General features: G+C 36.8%; 3 protein-coding genes across 6 annotated transcripts; 2 read left to right on the forward strand and 1 right to left on the reverse strand.

Moving 5' to 3' along the window:
- Positions 1–880: 880 nt before the first annotated feature.
- LOC111306976 (S-adenosyl-L-methionine-dependent methyltransferases superfamily protein) lies at positions 881–3,578 on the reverse strand. Of its 2 annotated transcripts, XM_022905037.2 has the most exons (9): positions 3,244–3,578; positions 3,053–3,166; positions 2,871–2,939; positions 2,771–2,790; positions 2,635–2,687; positions 2,496–2,526; positions 2,223–2,301; positions 1,294–1,433; positions 881–1,095 (listed from the first exon to the last, which is right to left on the reverse strand). In XM_022905037.2, exons 1-9 carry the CDS (start codon positions 3,422–3,424, stop codon positions 1,075–1,077), a joined length of 708 nt encoding a protein of 235 aa, XP_022760772.1. In that variant the 5' UTR covers positions 3,425–3,578; the 3' UTR covers positions 881–1,074. The 2 variants fall into 2 exon arrangements, with proteins under 2 accessions (XP_022760772.1, XP_022760773.1); XM_022905038.2 differs by lacking the exon at positions 3,053–3,166.
- An 870-nt stretch (positions 3,579–4,448) lies between these two features.
- Positions 4,449–16,511, forward strand: LOC111306974 (protein serine/threonine kinase). Of its 2 annotated transcripts, XM_022905035.2 has the most exons (15): positions 4,449–4,843; positions 4,943–7,033; positions 7,198–7,525; positions 7,613–7,828; positions 7,959–8,031; positions 8,122–8,327; positions 8,423–8,485; positions 9,078–9,286; positions 9,370–9,481; positions 13,718–14,239; positions 14,778–15,088; positions 15,196–15,439; positions 15,520–15,593; positions 15,717–15,849; positions 16,074–16,511. In XM_022905035.2, the coding sequence occupies exons 1-15, from the start codon at positions 4,596–4,598 to the stop codon at positions 16,221–16,223; spliced, it is 4,980 nt and encodes a 1,659-aa protein (XP_022760770.1). In that variant the 5' UTR covers positions 4,449–4,595; the 3' UTR covers positions 16,224–16,511. The 2 variants fall into 2 exon arrangements, with proteins under 2 accessions (XP_022760770.1, XP_089608174.1); XM_089752048.1 differs by lacking the exon at positions 13,718–14,239.
- A 1,488-nt stretch (positions 16,512–17,999) lies between these two features.
- LOC111306975 (MATH domain and coiled-coil domain-containing protein At3g58370-like) lies at positions 18,000–19,921 on the forward strand. 2 transcript variants are annotated; one of them, XM_089752049.1, is made up of 6 exons: positions 18,000–18,113; positions 18,244–18,373; positions 18,528–18,700; positions 18,882–19,173; positions 19,292–19,461; positions 19,600–19,825. In XM_089752049.1, the coding sequence occupies exons 1-6, from the start codon at positions 18,080–18,082 to the stop codon at positions 19,686–19,688; spliced, it is 888 nt and encodes a 295-aa protein (XP_089608175.1). In that variant the 5' UTR covers positions 18,000–18,079; the 3' UTR covers positions 19,689–19,825. The 2 variants fall into 2 exon arrangements, with proteins under 2 accessions (XP_089608175.1, XP_022760771.2); XM_022905036.2 differs by having other exon boundaries at positions 18,004–18,113; positions 19,596–19,921.
- The last annotated feature ends 375 nt before the right edge of the window (positions 19,922–20,296 follow it).

Raw genomic sequence — 20,296 nt, forward strand, 5'->3', positions numbered from 1 at the left:
CCCAATTAAATTGTCACCAAATTATATTAATTTCATATGGCAATAACAATAAGTTTGAGAGTGAGAGAAATGGCGAGAAAGGATGGTTGCAATGCTGGCTGAGCCAGAGCTAGCCTCATCTATCAGATTTGATTACAGAATAATAATAGCAATGTCCATCTTTTTCTCAGGACTCCATTATTATTATCCTGAAAATTGTAGTGATGGCAGCTATTCTAATGGGAGATTATCTGTGTTTTTGTCTTGGCCTCTTGGTTGGTAAGTTGTGGTGGTATCTTCTATCAGTTCAGAATAGATATAAACTGAACCTGCGCACCCAGATCACTGAATTTTCGGCTCATCATCAACTTGGTTAATACGCCAGATAAAGGCAATTCAAGTCAACCCGTCCCTGGTTTAAAGCAACCAAATGGGGGGTTACCTAGTTCAACAGTTAATCACCAGATATAGCCTACTCCAGTTGATAGCACTCGCCATTGCACGTGAAAATTGCAAAAAACCTGGAGCACAGTCACCTTCCGAGGACGGAGAAGCATGCACAGGCTCTGAAAATAATCTCACTCTTCTGTCACCTTAAATAAGGTTCCTAGTTGATAAAGAAGATGCGAGGCAATGCACCATATGATCATCTCCATCCCATCTACAAGTTTCAGTGATCAAGTAAACGACATAATTTTTTAAAGATCACACAAGAAGGAAGTAAGACCTTGTCGAATCATAACCTAAGTGGTTCCAACACTCTTCTGCGAAAGATAAGGTCTCAAGTTCAAATCCCCTCCCTGAAACTATCATCCATTTTTCTTTTTCAAAAAGAATGTTCATAAGTTTATTTCGGTTCATGCCAGAGAGGGGAATAGAATGTACTATTATAGGCAATGGCTGAAAGCAATAAAAAAAACTGCTGCAATTGGTTCAGTTATTACAAATGCTCTGAATGTCATAGCCAGATTAAATTTGAATAGCTCATGGCATCATCATACAAACAGCACAGAACTAAAGTTACAATCAGCTACAGCAAAAAGAATTGCACTGCAAAAGGCTCAAGATCCTCATCTTCTTCAATCAGCGTCCACTTCATTCCTTAGCGTTGGTTGCCTTTGAAAGAAAATAAAAAGGAAAAGAAATTAGGCAAATGCTTGAGAAACAAACCATAGACAAATAAGGCAACACCTAGATGCAGTCAAATTATGATTTTTTTTTTTTCAAAGCAGGACTTCTTAGCCAAACCAATTCTGGCTTTTAGCCACTGGAGAATAACCAAAAGAAAAATGTTTGAGAAAAAAATTTTCTCACCTTGGTACAAACATAAATGTAATGGACGTCAGGTTTCTCTCCAAGTACATCTTCCACTGAACTTCCACTCTCCTCCAATCGAACGGGGTTTGTCAATTCCCTTATTGGCTGCTCAGAACTTCCTTCTGATCCAAATTTTGCTGCATGGTAGAGAACTAGATTAAAAGCAGCATATAAAAAAGATTGGGCATTACTACTTTAACTATACTAAAAGCACATCAAACATTCAAGGCTGCTATATAATGGAGGATGAAACTGGTTTCGAGGCTTAAAGATCTAGTTAATCTCAGGGATCCTGTTTTTATTCTGGTGTGGTTTATGCTGTGGTTAGGTTGGTAGGCATTTGTAGTCTCAAGCTTTCAGGCAGTAAAGTAAGATAACTCAAAATATTTGCTGTTCTACTTATATCAATTGATAAAATAAACATAGCAATTCTGTCCCTAGTCTTCCACAACTTGTGGCTATTCTTTCTTTAACAATATTCATTTGAATGGAGTTGTGAGCAAAAATGCGATCTTATGCATCGTAATTGTTAACTGGGTAATTCAAAAGTCACTCTTCCTTGTCATTTAGACCAACTAAATAATTGAATGCCATTTGTTTTTTTTTTTTTTTAAATTTTTTTAGGCATCAACATTCCATAATAAGCTCTATAAATCTTGTGATAACTCAACAGTGCGGCATCCATATATATCAAAAGTAATTCCTTTACATGCTCTATATTCTCTAAGTGATCAAATACAAATTCTGGGCAAGATGGATCATTCAGCTGCCACTAGTCAGTACCTCCTAATCCCCGTTACAAAAGGGATTATGGCAAACATGCAAAGTATTCTGAATCAAAACTTGAAAATATCAATCCTTCAACTACACAAGGCAGAAATGTATGGTATCAACAAAATAATAACCAGAATGGGAATTCAATCAACCTATCACATGCAGTTTTATGCTCCACATGCATGACTCTTTCAGCAAGTCAAGACGATATACTGGAGCTCCATACGTTATCTGCAGCACTTACAAGAATAGTTAGGGAAGCGGAAAATTAACTGCAAACACACGTTGCAATCTGAAAGCAGGAAATGCGAATAACTCAAATCCATGCTTAAGAAAAAGGTTTTCAATTGAACCGCAGAAAGGAAGAAATGCCACATGAGCACAACACAGTTTTATGCAAAGGAATAAAAGGGGAGTATAGTTACCAGAATATAGACTCCTTTATCCTTGAGGACCCTATAGTTTGTTATCAACTGCTTCAATATATGGTGAACGGATCAAGAAAATCCATAAAAGGAAAACAGTAATGTAGACAATTCTAGTAACATTCAAGGATTATTATACCTCCAGACTTCCTGAAGCATTTGAGTAGCATTCTGTCGAGAATTATTTCCACACTGCACACAAAATTTACCATCAGCTAATTATTATCAAATCAGATCTCAACAAAGACAGATGCGCTACAATTCATAACACTCACCAAGATAGAATCAAGAGTGCCTGAAACACCATTTCAAATGAAAATCAGTAAAGTTTTGAAGCCAACAATCATCGAATTAACAAATTAAACAAAATGACACCTTTATCAATAACTGCATCAAAGGAACCAGCTTGAAAAGGACTCATATCTCGTACATCCAATTTAATATCTACAAAATCATTCAAGAAATAACAAGAAGAACATGTCAAAAACCATTTCATTTCCTCGTATTTTTTTTCCTTTTGTAAAAAGTTTGCCCACGAAGTCATTCTTTAAGGATACATTTTAGCTGTTGACGGTTGGAGTACTTAGTTTGCATAGCTTCGATGACCACAGAGGATATATCAACGTTGACAACATCCTCGTATCCATCGTTCACCATGTCTTCACTAAACACTGCAAGATGTGGAGTTTTGTTACATAAAAATGAGAGATCTGAAAGAGGTATGCGTTGATTTTTGAGGAGATGGTACCTGAGTTACCGCAGCCGACAACGAGAACGCGTTGATGGCGGTGGGGGACATAAAGGTGGATAAGGGGGGCTAAGGCAGGGTATTTTTGGTACCAATCAAAAGGAGCAGATTCGTGGGCGTAGCGGTTGTCCCAGTACCATGGCTCACCGTATGCTTGAGTTGATGGCGTTCCCAAGGTCATCCTTTCTGCAACTCTGTCTGTTAAAGCTGAGCCGTGAATCGTGATTTATGATATTTGTTGTAATTGGATTTGGATTTGGATTTGGATTTGGAGTTACAAAATGTTGGCAGTTTCGGAGTTGGTGAAATGATCAGCTTGCCGTACGAACACCGTGGACCTTGGCTATCATCCAGATTAAGTACAATGTATTTTGAACACGTGTATTTGTTTTAATCCACCTGATCTTTTGTGTGTTAGAACAGAGAACTTATTATTGTAAGTTTTTCCATTGATTGATTGTCTTAAACTAACTGATGGTCATGTGGACATCAACAGGCTCTACGCTTTAGCTTCACCATGTTAATATCATGTTGAAGAAGTGTTATATTTTTTTCTTTTGTATAGGAAAAGGAAAACCAGGCAGGGATATTTGATATGAATTTCGAATCTTGTTCAGCAGCATCAATAATCATTGGGGTTTAATTGCAATACCTGATTGAATATGCTAAAATGGATGTCGGCAAAAATCAGAGGAAGACAGGGAATACACATGAGAAAACGACTGAGCACTTATAGCAGAAAACAAAAAGGCCCTTAATTAGGCTTTGAACCCTGTTTTTTCTTTGGGTCATAACTCATGTAACTCATAACTAGGTCCAATAATGCAGTACTTGGAATCAGCCAGGAACCCTCAACTCTAAAGGATAATATATGGATGTGGTGGTGGCGAAGTAAGGCTCATCCGGTGATTTACTGATCACATTTTGAGAAATATAACTTATAAGCAAACAATCCCATAAACTTGCTCTAAAAGCATGAGCTTTTTTTATTTCTTTGACGGGAACTGCAAGAAATATGCATTATGCAACTATCTGCCTATATTTTCTTTTATAAGGCAAGCCCAAGAATCAAATAACCAGCAAGCCCAATATAGTATATAAAAAAAAGGATGAGAAGCATAGCGGAGCAGCAAAAAAGGGCATTGAGATTTGGGCTTGAGAAGCATAGTAGAGTATTAAACGGCAAAGAGCGTTGTCTTTTGTTTGGAGGCCGAGGTTGTCTGTAAATCAAAGTTGCAGTTATAGTCGTTGTCATAGCCGATGCTTCTGTCTAGCATGTTAAGTAACCGCAAGAAAAGCAATTGGTAGTTGAAAATGGAGCGAAATTGAAGCCAAAAAAGAAAGGTAGATAGATGGAAGAAAAAGAAACGTGCTTGGAATGCCTTGAACGCCGAATCAAGTCGGATTGGTCGGATCAGCTATTGTTTTGCTATGGCATCTCCGATTCTCCTCTCCCCTTTGGCTCGTCCGCTGTCGTTCAGTTTTCTGATAACAATTCTGCAGGACAAGTTTCATCTTCATCTTCAGCTTCAGCTTCAACTTCTCAATTCATTTTATCCTATCTTCCCACTGATCCACAGCATTGCTTATCTAAATACCTGTAAGATCATCATTTTCTCTCTTTTTCCTTACGTCTTTTCTTGTTGACTGATGATATAAAAATTAAAAGCTGTTGAATTTTATGCATTTTCCTTTGTAGTAACCAATATATGATGCAAAATGGAGAAGAAACAGAGGTCAGTGCAGGAACTAGCAACACTAATTTATCAGATTCTTTGTTGGGTGAAACCCAGTTTTTGTCTAATAGGATGGGATATGAATGTTGTGCTTGTAACCATTCTGCTAAATTCTCCTGCTTAAGAACAATTCCTGCTTTGGCCCCACTTGCTCATGTTGGTATTTCTTCTTATTCTGCTTTTCAAGACCTTGCTTCTAGCCTCAAATCTGGGAATTTGGAAGATCACATATTGTCTTCACTTAATCTTTTTATTCAACAAAAAGCTTCTGGGAGAGACAGTGTTAATTATATGCGTCTACTTGGGGTTCCTTCATTTGATGAGACTAGTATCCCAGGTTGCCTCAGACATCCCAATATAGCACCTATTCTTGGCTTAGTCAAAACACCTGGTTATATCAACTTACTGCTCCCCAAAACTCCATATACCTTGGAGAATATTCTTCATTACAGCCCGAATGCCTTGAAGTCGGACTGGCATGTGAGGTTTTTGATGTATCAGCTGCTGTCTGCCCTTAGTTACTTACATGGATTGGGGGTTCACCATGGTAATCTATGCCCATCCAATGTGATGCTCACTAATTCATGCTGGGTTTGGCTGCGGATTTGGGATAACCCTAGGTTAGGATTCAATTTAGATTTCAAACATGGGAAATCTGACACTAGCTGTGCTCCTTCAAGGGTAGGTTGTTGCATAGAAGGTTGTTCTTCTCAAGGATTATATGCTGATTTTAAGCTCTCCCCATCTTCAGATTGGAATTCTCAATTCACTAGATGGTGGAGGGGAGAGCTGAGTAATTTTGAGTATTTGCTTTTCTTAAATAAGTTGGCTGGTAGAAGGTGGGGGGACCACACATTTCATCCAGTAATGCCATGGGTAATAGATTTTAGCACAAAACCAAGTGAGGACTCTGATTCAGGATGGCGGGATTTAAGCAAGAGTAAATGGAGGTTGGCAAAAGGTGATGAACAGTTGGATTTCACCTACTCAACATCTGAAGTTCCACACCATGTCTCAGATGAGTGTCTATCAGAGTTGGCTGTCTGCAGCTATAAAGCAAGGAGGTTGCCTTTAAGTGTACTGCGGATGGCTGTTCGCTCTGTCTATGAACCTAATGAGTACCCTTCTACCATGCAAAGACTTTATCAATGGACACCAGATGAGTGCATCCCTGAATTTTATTGTGATCCTCGAATATTTTACTCTCAGCATTCCGGTATGAATGATCTGGCTGTTCCATCATGGGCAGGTAGTCCTGAAGAATTCATTAAATTGCATCGAGATGCTTTAGAGAGTAATCGAGTCTCATGTCAAATCCATCATTGGATTGATATAACCTTTGGATATAAGATGTTGGGGCCAGCTGCTGTTGCTGCTAAGAATGTTATGCTGTCTTCATCAGAGTCCACAAAGGCAAGGTCAATTGGACGGCGCCAGCTCTTTACTCAACCACACCCTGCACGTCGAGTTGCTATGCAGGAAACACGTGATAGCGCCATAGAGTCAGCCGTTTGTCTGCACCAAGCAAATGAAATGGATAACGAGAAATCTTTTCTCTATAAAACTGCCTGTTTACAAGAATTGGAAGAAGTGTCTTTATTTTCAGAACATGCCCGGCATTTGAGTCCTCTCTATTGCTATGGTCAAGAAAACCTTCTGAAGCAAAGCTCTTCTTTAAAGGTTCAAAGTGAGAATTTGGACAAAAGTGCATCAAACCCACATCATATTAGCAATTACTGTGGGTGTCCATCTGATATTGATTTAAATTATCTTCTTGAGCATATAGAAATACAGGATGATGATTCCACAGGATATCAAGAGTTTTTGCTTTGGAGGCAGAAATCATTTTTATCAAGGTCTTCCTCCAAAGAGGCAGCAATGGACATATTTTCAGTGGGTTGTCTCTTAGCTGAGCTTTACTTGAAGAGGCCACTTTTTGATTCAAGTTCATTAGCCATGTACTTGGAAAGTGGTGTTTTCCCTGGATTGATACAGGAACTTCCTTCTCATGCTAAAGTACTGGTTGAAGCTTGCATAGGGAAGAACTGGATGAGGTTTTTTTCTATTATATTTTAATCTTATTAAATTTTATTTAATAATGCTTCTATTGATTCATTTCTCTATGTTATTCTATTCTTATTTTATGAGGCCTGGCATCAACTATATGCATTTATATAACTAAACTACTTTTGTTTTATTTAAAACTCATAATAACCAGGAGGCCATCTGCCAAAAGTCTATTGGAATCTCCTTATTTTCCTTCAACAGTGAAGTCAGTCTACTTGTTTACTGTGCCACTTCAACTTATGGCAAAAGATGGATCCCAACTTCAATTTGCAGCAAATTTTGCAAAGCAAGGGGCACTGAAAGCAATGGGAACTCTTGCAGCTGAAATGTGTGCTCCATACTGTTTACCACTTGCTTCAGCTACTTTATCTGACGCTGAAGCTGAATGGGCTTACGTACTGCTGAAAGAATTCATAAAATGTTTGACCCCAAAAGCAGTGAAGGCATCAGTTTTGCCTGCTATCCAGAAGATTCTGCAGGCTAGTTATGAGCTTTCTTTCTTTTGCACTTGCATCTATATGGAACTATCTTATTTGACTCCATGTGGATGAACTTGTTTATTTCAGACCACAGGTTATTCTCATTTGAAGGTTTCTCTTCTTCAAGACTCATTTGTTCGAGAGATATGGAACCAAATTGGTAAACAAGCATATCTGGAAACAATACATCCATTGGTCATATCAAATCTATACATTTCTCCTCACAAGAGTTCAGCAGCTGCTGCTTCTGTTCTGCTTATTTGCTCCAGTGAAGAGCTTGGTGTGCCTATCACTGTTCATCAGGTTAACCTCTTCCTATGTTTCTTGGTTTTATTCAGAAGTAAATAAAGTTTGGCCATACAGTTTTGTGGGTTATACATAGATCCAATTTCTCTTTGTCATTATAACAACAAACCCTCGATCCTTAATGTAGACGATCCTGCCTTTGATTCAATGCTTTGGGAAGGGACTATGCCCTGATGGAATTGATGTCCTGGTCAGAATTGGTAGTTACAGTTCTTTGGGTTTTCAGATTGATGTCTGTTCTGGAAATGGCATGTTTATCATGTACTTACTGTCATTCTTTTACTTTTCAGGCGGTCTTTTGGGAGAGACCTTTATTGTCAGACAGATGCTACCACTGCTTAAACATGTTGCTCGTTCTTGTATTGATGTTTCTTGTATGAATAAGCCTGAGCCTGTGCATAGCTGGAGTAGTTTAGCACTTATTGATTGTCTAATGACATTGGACGGTCTAGTAGCCTTCTTACCAAGGGAAGCAGTTGTAAAAGACCTAATTGAAGTATGCAGTTGGTTCTGAAATCCATTTTTTGCACTTTATATTCAACCTTGGATGGTGTTTTGAGAATTAATAATGCATCTCCTATTATCTTGCAGGATAAGAGTTGCCTACATGTTCTGGCTCTTATGCAAAGAAATTTAGAGATGACAGTGCTTCAGGTTCTTTAAGATTTCTGTTTTCATTTAACTGCAGTGCAGTTAATCATACTTAAGTTTTGAAGAATTGTACACAATAATGAAAAGGATTACATTTAGAGGGGAATATGTCGTTACTGTTTATTATCGTTTAGCATCTAATATTGTGTGTTTATTATTTTTGTCTTGCTACAAGTGAAGCTTGAATCTCTATAATGAAGCATCATGAATCCACATGCTCAGTATGAAGCTATCAAGCTACATGAAAAAACGATATTCTTCTAAGCACCTCTAAGGAATATGACAGTCTTTACTTTCAGAATTTCTCCGCCGGATGCTTGGTCATGTAAAGGCCTTAGAAGGTCATGTAAAGGCCTTAGAAGGTCATGTGAATAGCACCTCTAAGGGGTGGATTGTCTTGAGGCAAAAAGGAATAAAACTTACTACCTCGATCATTTATAATTAATTACTGGGAAAAAGCTTAGTTGCTCCTATTATTGTTGCTGTTCTTATCATTTATGTTTAATAACTTTTTTTGGTTCTCTATGTCATGCATCTCAAATGCGAGCCAGATATTTCAAAGTTTTCATAATTTCATATGTGGTGTAACGGTCAGGTTGGTGCTACAACTTTAATGGCAATTTGCCAGAGGATTGGACCAGAGTTGACAGCATTGCATGTCCTGCCACAACTTAAGGAGCTTTTTGATGAGCTGGCCTTCTCACAAGAAAGTTCCAATGCATCTGGTTCGCTTGGTAAAAGCTTGAAGGTTTCAAAATCAAAAGTTAATGGAGAGTTTCAAATTGAGAGTCGCATGGATCTTGTGTGGGTGATAATCTGTTCTCTCTAGTTAGAAGCCAGTTTGACATGAATTACTTTACTTCATCCATGTTCTTTCCTGAATGCAGGTTGCTTCTATATCCTTCTTTTGCTTCTCTACTTGGAATAGAGAAACTTCGTCAGTGTTGTGCTACGTGGTTGCTTCTTGAGCAATTTCTTCTACGGTTTCATAATTGGAAGGTGTGAAAACTGAATGTATATTGAAAAACTGCTTATCTACAATTATACAAGAATCTTAGGTTTATATACAACTAACTAGGGGTTAAACTAGGAAACTAAATCTTCCTTAATTCTAGAGATACAAATACTTAATTCTAGAGATACAAATATAAATATACAGATTACAAGATTACAACCAGCTGTAAATAAGTGTTTTCCCACACTCCCCCTCAAGCTGGTGAATAGGTGTTTTCTATTCCCAGCTTGGAAATAATTTCTTGAAATGTTGCACCGCTGAGACCTTTAGTCAACACATCTGCAAGTTGACCTTTGGTTGATACATAAGGTGTACAAATCAACCCACTGTCTAGTTTCTCCTTTATGAAATGCCGGTCTACTTCAATGTGTTTTGTTCTGTCATGTTGCATAGGATTGTGTGCAATGCTTATTGTAGACTTGTTATCACAGTAGAGTCTCATTGGTCCATCCCACTTGATCTTCAAGTCTTCTAGGATAATCTTTAACCATAGTAGTTCACAAATTCCTTGAGCCATTGCTCTGAACTTTGCTTCAGCACTTGATCTTGCCACCACATTCTGTTTTTTATTCCTCCAAGTCACAAGATTACCACCTAAGAAAGTGCAGTAGCCTGAGGTAGATCTTCTATCAGTTACTGAACCTGCATAATCAGCATCTGTATATGCTTCTAGAACTAACTCCGAATCTCTTTTGAATAAGATACCTCTCCCAGGATTGGCCTTCAAATAGTGCAATATACGGTAGACAGCCTGTAGGTGCACTTCTTTAGGACTATGCATAAATTGACTTATCACACTCACAGCATATGGTATATCAGGTCTAGTATGTGAAAGATAAACGAGTCTTCCAACTAATCTTTGGTACATCTCTCTATTTACAGCAGCATCTTCATTAGCTTCTCAAATTTTATGATTAGGATCTATAGGGGTATTTGCAGGTTTACATGCAAGCTTCCCAGTTTCCTTCAGAAGATCCATCACATATTTCTGTTGTGAGATAAAAATACCATGCCGTGAGTGAGCTACTTCAATTCCTAGGAAGTACTTCAATCTCCTTAGCTCTTTTATCTCAAATTCTCTAGCCAAACACTGTTTTAGAGATTCTCTCTCTTTTTCATCATCTCCAGTTACAATTATATCATCAACATACACTAATAGAACTGTGACTCTCCCTGAATCAGAGTGCTTGATAAACAATGTGTGATCTCCTTGACTCTGTTTATATCCCATTGCTAGCATCACTTTGGCAAATCTCCCGAACCAAGCTCTAGGAGACTGTTTAAGGCCATATAAAGCCTTTTTAGCCCTGCATACTTTGTTTGCTTCTAGATGACCTTCAAATCCCGGTGGAACCTTCATATATATTTCTTCTTCCAAATCACCATGTAAAAAAGCATTCTTTACATCAAATTGTTGAAGCTGCCAATTGTAATTTGCAGCTAATGATAACAAAATCCTAACTGTATTCATCTTGGCAACTGGAGCAAAGGTTTCCTGGTAATCCACTCCATAGGTCTGAGTGTAGCCCTTAGCCACTAACCTGGCTTTATACCTTTCAACAGTACCATCTGCCTTGTATTTTACAGTGAAAACCCATTTACACCCCACTGAATTTTTTCCTTTAGGTAACTCTACCAGTTCCCATGTCTGATTTTTCTCTAAGGCCTTCATTTTTATTTTCATGGCTTGCCTCCATTTCTCGCTGGATAATGCCTCGGATAATGTAGTTGGAACAGAAATAGTGTTTAGGCTCACAAGAAAATTTTTGTGGGATGGTGAGAATTTTTCAAATGACACAAAATTAGATATTGGGTATAGTGGATGCTTGGTACATTCTCTGGTTCCTTTCCTAATGGCAATAGGCAAATCATAATCACTAGTTATAGTTTTAGGAGATTCATGCTCATTTTGAGAAACAGAGTCAAAAACTGTAGTTACCTCATTTCCAGAGTTAGGATCAGGTTCTTGGACTGGCACTGGTTCAGGATCTGGAACTTTCCTTCTTGAGTACACCTGTAATTCCTTCATAGAATCAAGAACAATATTATCCTTTGTCACATCTTTCGTATTTGGAATGGGTTCAGACTCAAATTCAATGTTTGACTTGGGCTCAATAGAAACAGGTTTCGACTCATAAGAATTAATGGGTGTAAATGTTGAAGAAGGGGGAAAATCAAGCAAAAAGAAGTCTTTATCCTTATCTTCCATGAATGAAGTCTCCCCCTGAAGATAAGGTTGAGTAAAAAATGGTTTATTTTCTTCAAAAGTGACATCTACAGACACATAAAATTTTTTGGTAGGAGGATGATAGCACTTATATCCTTTTTGAGTTGAAGAATACCCCACAAAAATACACTTAATCGCTCTTGGATCCAACTTTCCCCTGTTATGACTGTGAACATGAACAAATGATATACAACCAAATATCCTAGGTGTGAGATTGTGTGTGGTATTGAGGTTGGGATAAAATTGTGAGAGTAGTTTCATAGGAGTTTTAAATCCCAAAACTCTTGAAGGTAACCTATTTATAATGTGTGTGGCAGTGAGAACAGCTTCCCCCCAATAAGATTTAGGTACATTTGCTTGAAAAAGAAAAGCTCTGGTTGTGGCTAATAAATGACTGTTTTTTCTCTCTGTCACTCCATTCTGCTGTGGAGTATTAACACAAGATGACTCATTGATAATCCCCTCTTTTTGAAAATAGGTGGATAGACTCTGGTTGAAGTAGTCTTTTGCATTATCAGACCTAAATCTCTTGATTCTTACTCCAAATTGATTTTGGATCATGTTTTGGAAGCTTAAAAACACACTATTCACATCTGATTTGGATTTAAGTAAAAAAACCCAAGAGACCCTAGTACAATCATCTATGAATGAAACAAACCATCTCGCACCAGAAATATTAAGAATTGTAGAGGGACCCCAAATGTCACTATGAATCAAGTAAAAATGAGTAGAACTTCTTTTGTTACTGATTGGAAAAGACACACGTCTATGTTTTGCAAATTCGCAAATATCACAATGAAAATCTTCAACATTTAATTCTTTGAACAAAGAAGGAAACATGTTTCTCAAGGTTCCAAAAGAAGGATGTCCAAGACGAAAATGATAAAGCCAGATTTTGTCTTTATTGGAAGATTTTTCAGAAAGAAATGACAAAGGTAAACTATTTTTGATACTACTTGTGTTATTTGATGTCTCAAGATAGTATAGTCCATCCTTCTCCTTAGCAAGTCCAATCATCTTCCCCGAACTCTGGTCTTGAAATTCACAATAAGAGGGATAAAAAGTTACTTTGCAATTCATATCTCTGGTAAGTTTTTGTATAGATATCAGATTAGTAGACAATCCAATAACATGAAGAACATTTTTTAGAACAAACGAGGGATTAACTTGAACATCTCCTAATCTTGCCACTGTGGTAAGTGAATCATCAGCAACAACAATTTTCTTATTACTAGGACACAGATTATATGTACTAAACTTTTCTGGGGAATGTATCATGTGGTCTGTGGCTCCTGAGTCAATGACCCAAGAACTCGTAATAGGCTTAGCCGAGACATTTAATCCATGAGAACCGGAAGCTTTACCTGAACTAGAAACTTTACCCAAAGAACATACCATAGTAGGCTTTTCAAGGATTTTCAATAAGTTTCTCAGCTTTTCAATCTCTTCCCTGTTGAACTCTCCTTGTTTCTGAGACATCTGTAGTACTCCAGTGATTTTTCCAGTTAACATTTCCTCAAATTGGGTGATAGTGATATCTTTCTTTGAAAGGGTTCGGCAATGAAGGCCTAAACAGGATTCGGCAATGAAGGCCTAAAAAAGTCGGCAATGAAGGCTGAAAATTTTTCTTCCCAAGAAGAGCCTAAAGCTCTGATACCATGTGGAAACTGAATGTATATTGAAAAACTGCTTATCTACAATTATACAAGAATCTTAGGTTTATATACAACTAACTAGGGGTTAAACTAGGAAACTAAATCTTCCTTAATTCTAGGGATACAAATACTTAATTCTAGAGATACAAATATAAATATACAGATTACAAGATTACAACCAGCTGTAAATAAGTGTTTTCCCACAGAAGGTATGAGGTGGCTTTGCTTTCCAAGAGTGGTGCAGTAATTGATTTTGTTGATTCGAAGATTCATCTCAAGTCCTCTGCCGTGCATAGATTTTTGCATATCATATTTCTGAACATGTTATTATTATTCAGTGGGAATATACAGGAGAATCACCTCGAAGTGGCGTAGAGAATCTAATTGCTAAAGTGCCCTTATTGAGCAAGGGGTCAACATCTGATTACGGTCCTGCTAAACTGTTACTTAATGGGGTTGGCTGGTCAATTCCACAATCACAAGGAATTAGAGGTGCCAAAAATTTGATGCCTCAAAGACATTTGGCCAATGCTAATCAGAGTTCAGTCCAAACACATGAAACAGCTTCAAACCATTTCAAGAGAGAACCCTGGTTTTGGTTCCCTACTCCAGCTGCTGGCTGGGATGGCTCTGACCTTGTTGGACGCTTTGGGAGTCCGAAAGATGAATTCCCATGGAAGATAAGAGCATCTGTTTTATCCTCAGTTCGTGCACATCAAGGGGCCCTGAGATCTTTAGCTGTTTGCCAAGATGAGAATACAGTTTTCACTGCCGGCATTGGTCCAGGGTTCAAAGGAACTGTTCAGAAGTGGGATTTGACAAGAATAAATTGTGTATCTGGATATTATGGTCATGAGGAGGTTGGTTCCGTTATTATGTTGCATTCCAATAGAACTCTGATATCCCTCGTCTATTTCTGTAATTATGTTGGTGATACGTTATCTATGTTGACCTGATATCCCTTGTTTCATTGAGTCTTCAGGGATTTAATGCAGTGAGAGAGGTAAGATAAAGAGTGGATAGGTATAGGTACTGCTGCAGGAATATGATATTTTGCTAAATATCTACTGGAACACATGCAATATACTGTCTCCTTATCTAGTCATGCTATTAGTATGAAAGTACTTTATTGATCTGTTTGGTTATTGTCCCTTTGGATGTGATCGCACCATTTTGGTATTATAGTGGCCATGTGTTGATGAGGGTCATATTCAACTGACGATTGGTGAAAATATTGTGAAGACACTAAGTTTCTTTTACATGTTTGTCTATATTCTTTGGCTAAGCTTGTCAGACTTTCAGTCTCAGTTATGATATATTTCTTAGCTAAGCTTGCTATGCTTTTGGTAATATAATTGTGGCTATGTGGATTTCTCTAATTGCTTTTGGAACTTTCAGGTTGTAAATGACATATGCATCTTATCATTGAGTGGAAGAATAGCATCTTGTGATGGAACAATACATGTTTGGAATGGCCAAACAGGGAAGCTGATATCAATATTCTCGGAACCATCCACAGATTCCCTTCATCTTGCAAGCCCTTTATCTTCTCCATCAAAGATCAGTGCTGACCATGTTGATATGTTGAATTCAAACACATTATCAAGTGGAGTACTTAGTAGTCCATTTGATGGAAGCTTGTACACTTGCATGCACTATTTAGAGCATGTTGAAAAGGTTGTGGTCGGCACTGGAAATGGTTCTCTCAGGTAGCTAGTTACTATTAAGAGTGAGATTTCAATTGTTAAATCAATCTGACATAAATAAAGAATCGTGTTGTAATGCCTTTCTGCTTGTATTTTTCTACATGAAACAGATTTATTGATGTTTCCCAAGGCCGAAAGCTTCATTTATGGAAGGGTGAATTCAGTGAATCTGCTTTTCCTTCTCTTGTCTCTGCCATATGTTCATGTGGGTCTGACAAAGAGCAAGGAAATGGAGTTTATGCTTCACCACGTTGGACTGCAGCTGGACTAAGTTCTGGTCACTGCCGGTTGTTTGATGTGAGGAGTGGAAATGTTATTGCTTGTTGGAGGGCTCATGATGGATATGTTACAAAGGTATATGCCTAATTCACCAAATTAGTGGGAGAAAGAACTTATACTCGAAATGCAGTTTCATTCATTTTGCATACATGCAGTTGGCTGCCCCAGAAGAACATTTGCTTGTTTCCAGCTCTCTTGACAAGACTTTGAGAATTTGGGACTTGAGAAGGTAATTATTGAAGTTGAAATTTCATGTTATTGAGATAGAAATATACAACGCTTCATTAGAAACATTTTGCAGTTGGGTTGATATCCATGCAATTCTGATTGCTTCACTAATTGTTTCTTGCAGAAATTTACCGGAGCCTGTCACTTTCAAAGGACATAGTGATGGAATATCTGGTTTCTCTCTGTGGGGCCAGGATGTTATTTCAATTTCCAGAAATAAGATTGGACTTTCCTCATTAGCTAAATCCGCTGATGAAGTACGTAAACAACAATATATGTCTCACTCTATTTGCGTTAAGTTAAAGCACATAGCTTATATCTCAAGCCTTTAATGTTATTTGGATTGCTAATGGATGTTTCCTCATTGCTATATGGATTACTAGTATTATCTAGTTTTATCAATTTTCATATTTAGTGCTAAAGAAAAAAAAAGAAAAAGGTTTTCCCATAATGATAGTGAAAACTGAAATGCATATGGCAGGATGGGCAACATCGAGTAATACCTCAAAAGCTGTACTCATCAGATAATGGAAGTAGAAACATGTCGGTGCTGTCAAGTATAAGTATAATACCTTTCTCTCGACTGTTTGTAGTCGGAACAGAAGATGGTTATCTGAGAATCTGTTGTTAGATGGGAGATGGGAGATGTTCCCTGCGCTGATGAATCATCAATGTCGGTCAAACCAGCTAACGAATGGGCTTTTCTTGTTTAGTCTATAGTTTTGTCTGTAAATTTTCAAGTGCAATGACTAATGAAATTCATTCAAAAAGATTGTTTTGCCAAATTTCTGGTCTGAATAAAAGTTGCAAACTTTTTTCTTTTTTCTCCTGTGTTATACATATGTAATGTACTAAGGGTTATGATATTCATGTAAGATATTATAATCATAGTTGTGTATTAGTTTTGAATGATTTGGTACTCTCATCCCATCCCATGAATTACTATTACTATCATTGTTTTGTTTTCTAAATAAATATATGCCAATGGCAGATTAATACTTATAAAGGAAGAGGAATTCAGAACCGTGAATTTTAAAAAGGTGTATCAATCAAACTCTGCTAATAATAACACTGGCTCAGAATTGCTAGTTGATCTTTCATTTTACCAACATCCCATTACTATTTTTTCTTTTTTTGTTTGAATTAACAGCAATTTGATTATTTAGCAGTCTAAAGAGTGGTCTCAATGTAATTGTAGCTTTCAATATCCCAAAGAATAGCCCCATGCTTGAGGTTTGGTTTTTACATTTTTGCATCACATCCTTTGATTACATAAGTCACTATTCATTGGCATTTGGCTTTAATTAAAGCAACATCTTATAGGTTGATCTTTGTATTCCCATCATCATTTTGGTTCCCCTTTTCTATCTGGGTTTGTACAGGCAAATGCTGAAAAGAAGTTGGTAGAGAAGCTAATTGCCCTGGGCTACTCGAGGCCTAAATCCCCGGGGCCAGGGTTGTCTTCATAGCCAAACACTGTGATTTATATTTGCATTGTATTTGTAGCAGCAAGCAAGTAGATTATAATAGTCTACAATGTAGAATCAGTTATGGGATCTTTTTAACTTATTTTATTGAATGGTCGAATCATTATTTTTATCAATCAATGATTCTGTAATTTGTTTGTTCTGAAAGGAGGATAAGTATGTATGTAGCTATATTAGTTAGCCACATGAGAATAAGTTGGAGTGCTCATGAAGCTCAAGAATCTTAATTATTTTTTTTTTATTTCGAGGTAACTTTAAAAATTAAATCATAAAAAAAAGTTTTAAAACTTTATATTTGTAGACAGTTACAATGATTTATACATTTTTTTAATTAATACGAACAATTATAATCGTCAATTAAATATTTAATTTATATATATATATTTGAATAAAATAACTATATAATTCAGCCATTGCAATCCAACTGCGTATTATTATTATTATATATATATTTTTTGCTCTAAAATGAGAGAAGGATGTGGATGAGAAGAAACACCGGTTGGCTCAATAGGGCTGGGCTGGCTTGTTTGGTAGACCCTCTTAGAAAAAGAAATTAAAAAGAGATCCGTACTATTGTACTTGTAAAAATGTGATATCATTAGGCATGGAAGAATTAATTTTCAACCAGCTAGCTTTTTGATTTATTCTCATTTCATTGGATTGCAGAGCCTGCAAGGAAAAGGTACACGGCATATTCTTTAAAAACTTCTACTCGAAAAAATGCTTCTTTGGTTTTGAAAACCTTAATTACTTGATGGTCCATCTTTCATTCAGCAAGTAGAGAATGGATGCTTGTTGATTTGTTACAACAATCTTCTCTATAATCAAAGGATAACAGTCGATTCCTCAAAAAACTTTTTACGTTTGGAATAACAAACGCTTTCTAGTCTCCTTGTAATATATCTATATCTATATATATATATATATGTATATAACCTGCTTATTTGATCCCACAAGGTTGTAATATTGTCTAAGAATTTGCACCCAAAAATTTGTCTCCATGGCTAGTTCCATCTCCGGCAACCTAGGCGAGGGTAGCTATCCTTGAAAGATGTTTGTTTATGATTTTGTGCATGCAATGCCTGGTTTACTGTTTTTATTAATTTCTGCTCATATTTTTGCCCTAATTATAAACCTTATTGTCTATGACACTATTAATTGCAGAAGTTGCAAGATCCAGATCAGAAGAATCACCGAGTCATTACATACTAAAGATACAGTCATTTTCATTACTTATAAAGAATGGCATAGAAAAATATGAATCTGGAGAGTTTGAAGCTGGTGGATACAAATGGTATTATTAATTTCTTTATATATATATATATATATTTATTTATAGTACTATATGTTTATCACTGATCGGTAATGTTAGCATTAGCAACATGTAGTTTTTTTGTATAGGAACTGCACTAGCTTAGCCTAACTTTTATTTCTGTATGTGCTCACAGGAAACTGCTTCTGTACCCAAATGGAAACAAGAGCAAAAATGTGAAAGAGCACCTTTCTCTCTACTTGCTTTTGGCTGATGTTAGTTCTCTCATTCGTCATAGTCGGGAGGTCCACGCTATTTTCCGGTTTTTCTTGCTTGATCAGAGCAAGGACAAGTACTTGATAGTTCATGGTACATATTAATTCCATGCAGTTTTCTTCTCTTTTTTTTTTAAATTATCAATGAACGTGACAGTTTCAAAGCTTTAATTATGATTTTTTTCTGATTTTGTAGCAGCATGTTACTTTAGATTGTATATATACATAGATGAAGGTGCTTCATTCGAAATTAATTTTTTTATTGCCATGCCTAGATGCCAAGGAAGAAGACAGGCGCTTTCACAGATTGAAGCATCAATGGGGATTTGATGAGTTCATCCCAATTAGAATGTTTAATGACGTTTCCAATGGATACCTCCTGGAGGACAATTGTGTGTTTGGAGCTGAAGTGTTTGTTACCAAGGAAATGAGCTCAGGAAAAGGAGAAAGCTTATCAATGATAAAAGATGCTGTGAGTTCCAAGCATGTTTGGAAGATTGAAAACTTTTCCAAATTAGATTCAGAATGCCATGAATCACAAGAATTTTTTGCTGGCGATCAGAAATGGTATCCATTAATAACATACTTTTTCTTCTTCCATCTCCTACTCCTATATAATATTCTAGAGATTCAAGTTCAATTTTCAGGGGCTTTTCTTCATTGCGAGTTCACCTTCATGGTGCAGGAAAATACAGCTTTATCCAAAAGGAAGACGAAATGGATCAGGCACTCATATCTCCATGTATTTGGCTTTGGCAGATACAGCCAGTACTCTTATGGCTGGTTCTAGAATACTTGCAGAGTTCACTTTGCGTATTCAGGACCAACAGCAGAACAGGCACATTGCAGGAAAATGTATAAAAGCTCAAATTATCTATCTGTTAATAACATTCATCAAACATCATCAAAAAAAAAAAAAAAGTCAAAATAAATTACATCATGGATATATCATATATCAAAACTTAAAATTCGGGTTTCTCTTGTTGCAGATAGTTACTGGTTTAGTGCCTCAAACCAAGAAAGTGGGTGGGCAAAATTTGTTTCTTTCCCCTATTTCTATCGTTCGGGCATTGGCTATCTAGTGAAGGATATTTGCATGGTGGAAGCAGAGGTGACTGTCCAGGCAGTTGCTACTACATTGTAACTATTTTTTTTTTATATGAATTGTAACTAAAAACACTTTAGTAGCCATTCTTATGTTCTGGTATTGTTGTACTTGTAAAAAAGTGGAAGAGTCTCCTATTTATACTGTGTCTTGGAAAATATAATTATTATAAAAAACAAATTACAATATATGCTGTTGAGATTTCGGAGGATTTGGACTAGTCCCCACATATTTTTTCTAAATAGAGTTGAAGATAGTAGATTGAGATATTGTTAAGTTGAAGATTCTCTGAAGATCCAAGTAAGATCAATAGCTGTTAGTTAGAATTGATCAATTAAGTAGCCAACTGAAACCGTGATTGATCTCCTATGCAAGACACGAATTCTCATAGACAAAACCAAAGCAAATTGATTGTTTTGCAGTGCTAAAGACTGTCCTCAATGTAATCATGGTTTGCAATATCCCAAAGAATAGTCCCATGCTGGAGGTTTTGCTTCTTTTTTTCCTTCTTGTTTCTCTAGTTGCCAATGCATATCCTTTCAACTTCACTACCAATTGACATTTAATATAATTTAAGAACAAGGA

Source organism: Durio zibethinus, chromosome 22 (assembly GCF_047325235.1).
Source record: "Durio zibethinus cultivar Kanyao isolate XHJ-2024 chromosome 22, ASM4732523v1, whole genome shotgun sequence".
Taxonomy (NCBI): domain Eukaryota; kingdom Viridiplantae; phylum Streptophyta; class Magnoliopsida; order Malvales; family Malvaceae; genus Durio; species Durio zibethinus.